This window comes from Brassica napus, chromosome C4 (genome assembly GCF_020379485.1).
Source record: "Brassica napus cultivar Da-Ae chromosome C4, Da-Ae, whole genome shotgun sequence".
Taxonomy (NCBI): Eukaryota; Viridiplantae; Streptophyta; class Magnoliopsida; order Brassicales; family Brassicaceae; genus Brassica; species Brassica napus.
Genome location: NC_063447.1, coordinates 55,371,568 through 55,384,830, shown reverse-complemented (window position 1 = coordinate 55,384,830; position 13,263 = coordinate 55,371,568). Strand labels below are relative to the sequence as shown.

General features: G+C 32.0%; 1 protein-coding gene across 1 annotated transcript; it reads right to left on the bottom strand.

The window, feature by feature from the left end:
• Positions 1-7,854: 7,854 nt before the first annotated feature.
• Positions 7,855-12,895, bottom strand: LOC106377664 (UDP-glycosyltransferase 74D1-like). The gene is made up of 2 exons (XM_013817924.3): positions 12,044-12,895; positions 7,855-8,673 (listed from the first exon to the last, which is right to left on the bottom strand). Exons 1-2 carry the CDS (start codon positions 12,686-12,688, stop codon positions 7,948-7,950), a joined length of 1,371 nt encoding a protein of 456 aa, XP_013673378.2. The 5' UTR covers positions 12,689-12,895; the 3' UTR covers positions 7,855-7,947.
• Positions 12,896-13,263: the final 368 nt, after the last annotated feature.

The window sequence follows — 13,263 nt, the reverse complement described above, 5'->3', positions numbered from 1 at the left end:
TTCCAACATTAGGGGGAGATAGCAGTAAAATGGTAAAAGAAATATCATGGAATCAAACATCCATATCTTGGCAAGATCCTCGGACTCAAGAATGAGATTTAGAAGTCCAAAAGATTATACAAAAGCTAGCTTAAACAATTGTCAGATTCCGTTACTGACCCGAATAGAATGACTAAGTCATATATATCAGCTGCTAATGCACCAATAAGAATTGATGTTCAAGAAGGACACAATCAAGTTGCTACTGAGTCTAAGGCACATTTGAAAACGTGGTAGACCAATAAGTTCCAAAGATAAGATCCCTCGGATATTAAAGAAAGGTGCTGATAAATCCGTGGACGAGGGAATCCTAGACGGTCAATCCTAAGATGGACAAACTTAAAAGCCACGGCCGTGGATGAGGAAACCATAAAAAAATGGTTGTACCTAAGGTGTCTAACAATGAGGCTTGGGACGCCAAGCTTCAGGGTAGTGAAGGTCATAATGAAACCTCAATAAGTTATGTCATGTCCGAGACACAAATGGAACAAGAGAAAGAATGTCGACATTGATGATATATATTTGCATGCAGTGTAGCACTTGATATTATGAAATGAATGAGGATCATGAACCCACGTCCATACATGAGTGCACTCAACGAATCAGATTAGATCAAATGGAAAGGGGTCGTGGAGTTAAGTTCATTAAGAAAAGAGAGGTTTTGGTCCCATAGTTCGGACACCTCTAGATATTAAACCAGTTGGACAAAATGAGTCTTTGTGAAAGAAATGATACATGGCGAGATAGCAAGATATAAGGCACTGCCATATGCACAAGGATTCCACAAAGACCAGGAATCAATTATGAGGAGACATACTCTCCTGTGGTGGATACAACAAACATTTAGATTCCTAACAAGTCTGGCCATAAAAGAAGAAAAATAGACTTGCGGTTAATTGCGGTTAAAAGATGTAGAAACCGCCTACTTGTATGGTCCACTGGATAATGAGATATATATAAAAGTCTCAGAGGGTATTGAGTTGTCAAATGCAACAGGTTCTCGAGAACAAAAGTATACAAGCATATGTTAATGATATAAAATATCCTAGGAACCTCTGGAGAGATTTCCCAAACGGTTGAATACCTTAAGAAAGAATTTGAGATGAAAGATCTCGGGAAAAATGAAATTATGTTTGGGATTACAGCTTGAGTACATAAGTGATGGAATCCTTGTGCATCAAATGGCATGTATAGAAAAGGTACTCAAGAGATTCAATATGGCCGATTGCCATCCTCTGACCAGTCTCATGGTCGTGAGATCTCTCGGTCTGGACACTGATCCATTTCGTCCCAAAATGGACGATGAAGATGTCCTAGGTCCCGAAATGCCATATCTCAGTGCCATATGAGCTTTAATGTACTTGGCAACTCACACACGGCCTGATATAGCCTTTGCTGTGAACCTACTATCTAGGTTTTGCTCCTGTCCGACCCAAAGGCACTAGAACGGGATAAAACATGTTCTTCGTTACCTGCAAGGAACGAAAGACTTGAGTCTATATTATACTAACCATAACAAAGATGGTTTAGTTGGCTTTGCTGATGCAGGATATCTATCAGATCCACATCATGCTCGATCACAGACAGGATATGTCTTTACACATGGAGGTACGGCCATTTCATGGCATTCCATGAAACAAACCATCGCGGCCACATCGTCTAATCACTCGGAAATATTGGCCATTCATGAGGCCATCCGCGAGGTCGTCTGGTTGAGGTCGATGACCCAACATGTCCGATCAGATTGTGGGATGGTCGAGTTCAAAGAACCAACTATGATGTATGAGGACAATGATGCATGCATTGCTCAGCTCAAGGACGGCTACATCAAAGGAGACAGGACGAAGCACATATTACCTAAGTTCTTTTTCACGCACGAGCTTCAGAAAGCCGACGAAGTCCTGGTCGTCCAAGTAAGGGCGACAATTTAGCTGACATATTCACTAAGTCACTCCCGACTTGCACGTTCAGGAAACTCACGCATCAGATTGGGATGCGTAGGCTGAAAGACCTCCACTGAGGTTCACATCAGGAGGAGTAGTACGTGTTGTATTCTTTTTCCTTCATCATGGTTTTGTCCCACTGGGTTTTCCTGATAAGATTTTAATCAGGCAACATTAAGTGTATTACAATCCCTGTATGGTTATGGCATCCAAGAGGAAGTGTTATAAATCAATTGGTGGATGTCCATAACCGGCCCGGTCCATAACCGGTCCATACACTTAGAGAGAGAGAGACGACCCAACCCTAGAGAGAGAGAGAGACGGCCGCGAGACTTGGAGAGGAGAGAGAGACGGCTACAACTTGCTTATTTCCTAATTCGTTTATGTTTATGATTTGTAATCTTTCCTATTATTGTATTTCCATTTATCTTTCTTGTATCCCCTATATAAAGGGAACATTTATTCATTAATAAGATACAGAAACATTCAGCTCTAAATCTATTGTTTCAAAACACATTTCAAAATTTTGAAATATTATTATTTTTGTATAATTATACAATTTGTATTACTAAAGCTTTCAAAAATTTCTACAATTTTTTAAAAATTTAAATATCTAATCGTAATATCATTAGTTTCTTATATATCTATAAATTTTATAAATATTGTTTAGACTAATTTTTTGATAATTATATAATTTTATAACATTTTTATTAGTTTTATACAAATTAATTTAATATATATCAAATATATATTAAATATTAGTAAAAAAATAGTGAAATTAATCTATAATATTTAATAAAATTTATATTTAAATATAAGTTAGATTTAAAAAATTTCTTACTGGACATGGTGCAGGAAAACATCTAGTAAATAGATAAACGAAAAACCAACCCGTGATGGTTGCAATTATCAACCGACAATCTGATGAAAGAAGAAACAAAACGCGAAACCGAACCAAATCTTTTCCAACATGAACTGGAAAACCGTTTAATCATTTTTCAAACTTGTGAAACCAAAAACCAAAAGGCAATGTTCACCTAAAATCATCTGAGGATAGCAACAATGTGCACATATAGTCTTCTGCACATATTCCTTGTCATTGGATCTTTCCTCAAACCTCTTGATCCTCAGCGTCAATGTGCAAACATACTCTTGTGCTCTCTTTTCTTCACCTGATAGCCCTGAACCCAAACTCTCCACTTTCCACCTTTTCAACAGAAACTGATGATACCAACGTAATCAGTCTAAACTATTCCGTAGGATATATTTCGAATCGTTTCTCCACTTTCTTTGTGTAAGCACTCCCGTAACGTTTCTCGTCAGCGGCTATCGTGCGGCAGATCTCTGTGGGGGTTATATCACCATAGACATATAGTCGGAAGAGCCATACGAACACACCGGTTCTTGCAAGTTATATAGAGTTTGACTTACAACCATTTTGTTTAGATGGTTGGGTTTCACCAAACCTTATATTATGAAATAGACCAACTTTAATTTAATATAATCATATTTATAACAATGTTTAAAAATATAAACGTTCGAGAAGTTTGTTATAAACGTCGACTGTTTAGATTAGTTAATGTACTGTTTATAAGCATGGACTGTTTTTAATGTACCGGTGTTAAATGTCTCTAGGAAAAAATTAAATTAAGGTTTGTCTAAAGTCATTGCAAGAGTAGTCATTGTAAAAGTGCCACATAAACGATAAGAAGAAGTCACAGAATGACACCTCATCGAGTTTATTTTATAATTAATACAAAATTGAGGTTATAATTTTTTTAAAGATCTTCGAATAATATATAAAAGAAATTTAGAGAAAAACCACAATTTTTTTAAGAGTTGTTATTGGTTTATATATTTTGATTGATTTAGAAATCTATGTAGTATTTATAAATCCAAGTAAAATACGCAGATTTTTAAAAAATTTGGATTATTATTTACAAATTCGGAGGTTTTCCCTCGAATTTGAGTCCGTGTATTTTTAACAAAAAAGAATCCAAAAAAATTCATTCAAATCCATTATAAAATCAAATTTATAAGTAAATCCGTACGATTGAATAACACTTGATTTGATATATAATTTATGAATCATTAAACCAATAATACATGATTTTAAAACAGATTTGAAAACCATAGAAATCAATAACACTAGATTTAGTTTGGATTTTCAAATTCATTATATTCGGATTTTCAAATCCATTAAAATACAACAACGTTAACCCCCCCCCCCCCACTTAAGGATTTTTGGGTATACATATTTAACTAGTCAATTGTTGGTTGTTGTTAATAAATAGAATTTAACCTTCAATGTCTATATATGATACTAGGGTCGGCCCGCCATAAGGGCGGGAAGTTATAATAAAAAAATATTTTACATCTATATATATAAAAAGATGTTTGTCTCCCTCCTCTTGTGCCACATAAGCATTTGAAAACAAAATATTGTAAATTGAAATTGATATAATAAATAATGAATAGAATTCTGAGATCATATTGTTATTTTTAATAATCATTTTTAGTTTATTAAAGTGACAGCAATCTGGCACTTGGTTCTCTCTTTTTAACATGAACGGTTTCTTTTTGGTAGCACGTTTTTTCGTGTTTTTTTCGTCTGGGCCTTTGTTGTTAGCCCTTCTTGTAAGCCTCCTGGGCTATCTAGTATCGACAGTAGTAACTTGTCCCTTTTGTAAGTTCGTTAGGGCTTTTAGTTATTATAATGAAACTGAGTACTTACAAAAAAATATGACAACAATCTTTATTATTCTCTATTTTTCAAAAAAATACAAAATTAGCAAAAATAATTTAAAATATTAAATATTTTTTTTTTATTATTATTATTTTATTTCACTTTGACATAAAAAAATAAAATCTAAAGTTTGTATTACTATATTTCATTCAAGAAGTTTCAAGTTTAAAAAAACATTTACACTAACTAAATTGATCATGATAATAAATTAGTCTAACTCCAAACCAAATAACTTAAAATATAATACAATTTGATAAAATAATTAAATTTCAATTTTAAAATACTATATAAATAGTTCAATAATATCATAAATAATAATTATTTTTTCTAATTAAACGGGAAACGATGTTTAGAATATTTTTGTTTCAGATCATAATTTTATCTAGAATGAAATATTAATTAACTTATAATGTTTTAGTGGTTATGTTTTGTAACTTATTATAGTTTTTATTGAAATTAGTTTGAGAACAAAATTATTTGTTAGAAAATTTTCTCATGCTATTTTAAAATATATTTTTTAAATAGTATTTTATAAGATAACAAAATAATATACTTATATGGCAGATGTTTACTTTAGTTACATACCACTCTTCATATCAAATTATTTATTCGAAGAAGTTAGAAGAAGTTAGAGCGTAGCAAAACATAACCAAACAATAAAAAACTAAAATTTAGGTAAGCTTTAACAATTTGATAATCAAGATGAACCCAACTACATATAAATGTTCTTTTATAATCGTTTTTTCTTCATCAACTAAGCCTGAAGAAGTATCTCTATTCTGTAACTTTTTGTGTTGGTTGTATAGGAAAAAGGCCTATAATTCACATTTCATCAAATATCCCCTTTTCATGTTTTAACATAATAATAAAAACAACACAGGAAAACATATATAAATTACATAATTAATTAGAACAATCAAAGAATATGTTAACTTTATATTAACAACCCAGAAGGCTACACAAAGCAAGATGTATAGAATAATCTTTGCACTTAACAAAAAAAAAAAAAATAGTCTTTGCATTCCAAATTTTGATCTCCTTTCTGTAATTTCTTGATACTTCATGAGCAACACATAGTAAACACTTCTTACTACTTTTTCTTTAAATATATAAACACACAATTTTCAATTAAAATGGCATAACTTGACAATGTAACAGTGTATGAAGGAAACAATTATTCACACTAAAAATCCCAGAGCTTATATTTGAAGCTTACAAAATGACATTCCAAAAATTTTAAGAGACAAATAATTTCAAAGATTGAAAAAGCCTGACCAGAGTTTCATAAAAATCACGAAACAATTAGATTAACAATTCTCATTGGATTCACAATCACGACTACAGATGTTTTTTCTTCAAAATCAACTACTCATGATCTTTACTTGGGAAATTATCAGACAGTTAACACCATTGCAGGCGTAAAGTAAGCTGTGCTTTTTAAAACCTTGAATATGTCCATTTTAGTGAAATTTGTATATCCATATAACTTAGAAAACAAAGAAATACATAATCACTAATTCTAATTGATTCGGTTTTGGGTATCTGTTTTGTTATCCTAACGCTTGTCTTCATCTCTTCTCTCTCTAATTCATCCTTTTTTTTTCTTTACTCCAAGCTACTTCTCATGGTTTTGCATTTGATCTGTTAATCAAAGATTAAATTTATATAACCACATCGAAGATAGATCTAAGATTTTGAGGTAAGAGAGAGAAACGGAGATGTGGAGAGAGGAGGGAATAAGAACAGAGGAGATAACAACCTATTTTCTATGATGAAAGCTCTGGCAAAAATCACTGGACTTCATATCTGATTCCGGCGACCGTTGTTGCAAATCTTTCCGTATTTATCCGTTAGGTTCGTCAACGACCAAACAAATCACTAAGTGCATCAAAATATATAATGTAAATGGTTTTATTGATGAACAATAGGAGATCTAGCAAGGGAGTAATGGTTGGATGTCTTCAGTGATAAATTGTGGGGGTGAGTGGAGATCTACTGTTAATACATGCGTTAAAGTTGACGATTGGATTTCCCAATGATTCCTTTAATCTAGTAGATAATTACTTCCGATCGATGAACACAGAAAAAAACTGAGGCGGCGAGTATCGTCAAACTGAAGGGGCAGATTGTCCAATGAGAGAGCTTCTTTGTTTGTATGGCCACTTTCGTTTTAAATAAAAGCCCAAACAAAATTAGAGTAGATCCGCTGGGGTCCACGAAGAAAGCAATCAGATCCAGAAGTAACCAAGCAGATTTCCAATTAGTGAAGTGTTGCGTTTTAATGCTTGGGACACGTGTCGGCTTCATAGAACAGCGACTTTGTGACATGGATGCCTATGTGGCGCAACAGGAGAGAGGCAAACATCTTTTTATATATATAGATAGATAGATAGATTCAAGAGTTGGTTTTGAAACTAGTAGACTTTCTTATTAAATACGTAAATAGAGGTTAACGAAAGAGATTAAAGAAGACACACCAACCTAGTTTATTAATGGAATAGCTTGTTCATTTTTCTTCTTCTTAATGAGCATGAGGAGAGATCTGAATCAATCATCTTTCAAAGCCTTCCTCTTTCCGCTAGTTAATTGTATTTTTGGTTATCCATGGGTATTCTTTCTAGATTGGACTTGTAAAATAATGGGTTGTTTTCAGGGGTGGATCTAGAACTGGATTTAATCGGGGACACATAACATTTTTTACTATATTTTATAATTCATTAGAGAGCACTTTCATTGTTTAAGCTTAATTACTCAAAGAAATTGAAAAACTAGATGGGGGCACATGCCCCATACGGTTCTTACTACGTCCGCCACTGGTTGTTTTACTCATTAATAAGTTTAAAACATCAACACTTTGTATAATATGTGATTGAAAAGCTTGTAACAAACAAACTATTGCTATAATCTCACCTAGTCTTCCCAAGCAAAAAAGCAGGCTCGTATTAGCAAACACTAGTGACATCTCTAATTTATAAAAATAAGTATTCTTTCAATTGGCATTTAAGAAGAAAACAAATATCCAACAAATAAGAACACAAAATTTAACTTCTTGGTTTCTCTATTATTTCAATCCCCGAAAAATCTCTGGCTCTAATTATTTTCACGTTGTTTCATACCAAAGCCAACTTCAAGAAAAAACACATAGTTACATTATAAAATTCTTACTTTTTTGGAACTCCCAAAACACATTATTAAGCATCACACATTGGTACGAACAGTTTACCTAGCAATTTTAGCAACAAATTCATCAATATTCTTATCAGAGTTTCCTCCTTCAGCCAAAGCTTCTTTTGCAAACTCCATCAATCTCAGAGCGTTCTTTCTAATCTCTTTCCCTTTCTTTGACGTCTCCTCCATAACTTCTCCAACACATCTCACAATCTCTTCCTTCGTCACGAATCCATCTTTATCTGCCTTAACCCTAACCCCAACCTTCCACACATCCTCTATAAACTTAGCATTTGTCGGCTGATCGCTATAAGCTGGCATCCCAATCAAAGCTACTCCTAAGCTCAATGCCTCTAGAGTTGAATTCCACCCGCAATGCGTCATGAAACAACCAATCGATTTATGCGCAAGAACCTGTAGCTGAGGACTCCAATTAACTATCAGTCCTCTATCACCAATTTCCTCTATGTAATTGCTTGGGAGCTTCTTTGTCTCTGTTTCTCTAACTACCCATAAGAAATTATGGCCGGTTTGTTTTAGACCGGCAGCAAGTTCGATCATTTGATCGTCTTTTAGTACCGCTAAGCTTCCGAAGGAGACATAAATCACTGAACCAGGCGGTTTTGAGTCAAGCCAATCAAGGCACTCATTGACTTGAGCATTGAAGAGACTGATTCCGTAGTCTTTGTCGCCTGCTAAACGTTTGTCTAAGTACATTGATGGAATCATTGGTCCTATGTTCTTGACAGGCCATTGGTTCTTCATCCATTCTAGCACCTAAGAAAGAAAAAGGTATCATATCAGTAAATCCATGCAATAAAAGAAATGTTAGTATCGTATGATTGCAGATACACTTGGTAGATTAATTCATAATCAACCAAAACAATTGCCCTCATGCATATATTCCACTATATAACTTTTATTAGAAGCCGGTTCGGTACAAACCTTTCTCTAATAGATCAACTTTAAAAAGTTTCAAGTTGAAAGATTGTTTTTCATATACTGCTTACGTATTATATATTTATAATAGTGTATTTTCTTCAAAAAAAAGAAGAAACACATTTTATAGTTTTAATCCAAAAGAAAAATTGTAAGTTGTGAAGTAAAAAGAATAATAAATGTTTACGGTTTCTAGAATTATTTTCTTTTCTAGATCACATGAAAACACACGATAAAGTGTTCATATAATAAACACTATATATATATATATTATTTTTTGCTCATTTTACAATTATGATAATGTACTTCTATATTATTAAAAGAGAAATACCCATTTGAAAATGTTCGTACTTCATTAATTAAATTTCCTATTTTTTTTTCTTGTCTTTTTCAGTTGCATTTATGAAATATCCTAAAACGAATAAAACTATTTAATTTATTACTTATCTTTTCGGTTAAATTAATGAAATATGCTTAAATGAATTTAAACTTCATATTTTATTGTTTGTCTTTTTCACTTACCTTAACGAAATATCCTTAAATAAATTTGGACATAATGTCATTTAATCAACCAAGAAAACTCATGAGTTATCCTTACGTGCATAATTTTAATAATAGAGATTTTAAAAACGTGCATCATTAAAATGTTACCTAAAAGATGCAGCACTAATATATAACATACATCAATAGAAGTAGAATTTGACTCATACAATTGTACGGATATTATTTTCAGTTGATTAAATTTAAAAATAATTATTTATTCAAAAAATATTTAAGAAAGGCTATGCTTTTAAAAATTATATGGTATTATTTCCTCATAACTCATTTGTCATTTGCTAAATTGTTAGAAAGAAAATTTTAGCATAATATAACTCAGTTGTCATTTCCTAAATTTATGGTTTTATTTATATTTTTTATTAATTAATTATAATTTTTTCATTTTATATTTGAAAGATAAATGAATTTTCTTTCAAACAATATTTTTGTAAATGTATTTTCTTAAAAATAATCAATTTAAATTGTTATTATCATTGAATATAATTATTTTTGACATAATTTGAGTTTTCGTTTACATCAAAACTTATCATATTTTAGGATAATTTTAATTTAAAATGTAATTTTCGTATTTTTCAAACAAATTCTAAAAATATTTTTTAAATATTTTGTTATAATTTTTTAAAAAATATTGAGTTGCATTTCAAATAAAAAAGTAAAGATATTAAAAATATTCTAATTAAAATATGTAAAATTTAATGTAGTTTTAAGGAAATTGTCAAAATAAAAAAAATTACACATATAAAAATCATGATTTTTGTTAACTGGGCGGATCATTATTTATTTGATATCGCACACAAATTTTTTTTTCTGTTTTTACAATTATCTAATTAACTCTATAAACTCATTTTTTTATATTTTTTATATGATATCACATATTCGTAAAAAAAATAGATAGTTTAAGATGCAAAAAAAAAATATTTACTTAATGAATATAACATGAACCAATATTACAAATACATCATTTAATAAAATAAATAATTAAAAACTGAAAATTCATATCCGCGCGGATCAGGTCTAGTTATCATTATGAAGCCAAATACTTCGCTTGTGTTAACGACGGCAAAGACTTGTAAGCTAAACGCCGTAACCATGTTTCTCTTTAAAGTTTCCAATTTTTTGTTTTCTAAAACAAGGGAACCTATTTCACTTTGAAAATGCATACCCCAAAAAGACATTTTTAAGAAGTTGGGTAAATGTGTCACAACCAAACTGGCCCGACCAAACCTACAAGTTCTCGGACTAAAATGTTTGCGACCGTGAACCATAGTATGATTGTGATCTCTGAATCAAATCTTTTTGGGTTTAGAATACTCGATGACACATGTCTAATCTCGGATGTGTATTAAAATAATCAAAAGGCCTATGGCATGGGTTTAGAATACTCGAAATAATTGAAAAAGTAAATTAACTTTTTGTGAAATTTTTAGTGAAAGGGGAAAATTTAGAAAAAGTGTATTTTGATTTTTCAAGTATTATTTTTTTTTCAGATAAAAAAAAAATATATCAACCAATCGCGAATCGTCACGTGGGAACCCGCAAATATTGCAAAGATTCACTAAGAAAAAATTTTTATTTAAAAATTTTAAGAATTGAATCTTTAACTGGAATTCATTGATTATTTAATTATTTTTTTATTATTATCATCGCAGATGCTCTTACGGGTAGTAAACGTTTTGCGCAAAATTCATTTATAACCACTAGCCAGCAACACATGACACATGTCTAATCTCGGATGTGTATTAAAATAATCAAAAGGCCTGTCGCATGGCACGTCTATTTGAGTTTTCTGGCTATATATTTGCCACGTGATTGATGTGTATTAAAATAATCAAAAGGCCTATTGCATGGCACGTCTATTTGAGTTTTCTGGCTATATATTTGCCACGAATCACGATAAAACCTACACAATTGGACAAGAACACAGCTCGAGTGGAGATACGTTATAGATATCTTACAAAAAAAAAAACATTTGTCAACAGATATCTTACAAATATAATATTAACAAAAGGTTAAAAAACTATATATATACTATTAATATTTCTGACATAATTAAATAAAATTGTTGAACCCATTTTTTGTCAGCACTTGTTGAACCAATTATATAGTGATGTATATATTTTTTTTCTTATTTTAGTCTACTCTCTTTTCTTCTTTTTTCTTTTAAAACTTAATTATACTGAAATACTCTTTTAGTTGGAATTGGCCTAAGACATGCTACAAATTATCTGCACCTTGGGATGTTCGCCAGTTGATCTGATATCTTTCGATTTTCGAAGATGTCTTTTGGTAGTCTGAAAATTTATATTTTGTTATTGTATTTTCCTATTATTTAATGATATTTTACAAAACTATCATTTAAAATCATCTTTATACACGAACATACAAGTCTACGACCATATTTGCGGAGATAAATTATATTCGCAAACTACCTAATTTCAATTGAAATCTGCAACTTAAATATTGCTGATGTTTTGTTGTATTTTGTGTATGGTTCACATCAAGCACTAATTGACTCATGTAATTCGGTAGGATAGTATCCACTAAATATATGACGTGAAAAATATTTATATTTGGATTTCATTTTGCAGGTAATTAATAATAAACATGAAAATAAACAACAAAATGTCTAAAGATAAAGAATAATAGTTACCTCAACTTCGAGTTCTTCGAAAGAGTTAACCAAGAAGAAGTCAATGTCGTCAACATTCACAAACTGGCTACTAATGAGCTCAAACAACGGCCGGCAAAGATTATTGTCGTACAGAAACACCGGCAGGTCACCACCTTTCAACGGAGGCATCGCAGGCAAGACGACGTCGTCTTGAAACTCCTTAAACTCTCCACGCAAGAAATGGATGTATATGGCATTCACGGTAGAGCACTGAGTGAAAAATGAGGCCGCAGCGACGCCCGGATATTTCCGGCAAACGTCGAGAATCCAAGGCGTACACGAGTCGTAAACGACGGCGTTTGGTTTAGGTTTCATGGAGGAGATAAGTTGAGAGAGGCTTCTAGAGACGTTTTCCTCGAACTTTGCGAAGTACTCGGGAGATGAGTCGTTAGATGGGTGGCCTTCCTCGAAGCCGTCGTCGAGGGGGACGAAAGAGAGCGGAAGAGCCGCGGCTCCTCCTGCGGTGGCACGGCGGATGATGTTGTTGTGGGTGGATGAAGTGGTGAGGAATGTGACGGTGACGTTTTTGGAGATTAGACGTTTTGAGAACTGGAGGAGAGGGTTAATATGTCCTTGGATCGGAAACGAGAAGACTAACACGTTTGCTATGGCTTCTTCTCCCATTTTCTTCAATCTTTTTTCTCTGTTCTTCCCTGAGTTTTTATGATATTGTTGTTGATAATACTCTCTTCTAGATGTGGTGGGGAGGATTAGAATAGTTATATATATATATATATATATACATCTGTGCAACGTTTTTATGTTGAAGTTGTGATTACTATATGTTGGTAGGTAAGTGACGTGGATATAAGATTTTGTGTCTTAAGTTCTTTTACAAATGATGTGTTCTACTCTTATTCAGGTTTTGTTTCAGTGGTGGAGAATATTTATCACGGTTGATTAAATCACGATGAAAGAGTTATCTTTATAGTTTTTTCTAACCATTTAGGCATTAACTTCTTCTTTTTATTGGACAACCATCTGTATTAGTTGTACATATAAATTAAGAACATGCCATTTTATTTACATTTGGAAAATTTCAATTATGTTTAAATAATAATTATGCATTTACATTTTTAATTATAATTTTTATGATAAATCGTGTTAGCAATCGTTTTAAGCTTCTTAAAAGGACAAATCTCCAAAATAGCACATTTCTAAGTTTATATCACAAAAATAGCACTCAAAAACTAAAATGA

Bases quoted from the DNA above. Each gene is read 5' to 3' on its own strand.
- LOC106377664 (XM_013817924.3), bottom strand. From the start codon at position 12,688: ATGGGAGAAGAAGCCATAGCAAACGTGTTAGTCTTCTCGTTTCCGATC. The intron at 8,674-12,043 runs GTAACTATTATT...TTTCTTTCTTAG, and splicing joins TCGAAGAACTCGAAGTTGAG to GTGCTAGAATGGATGAAGAA.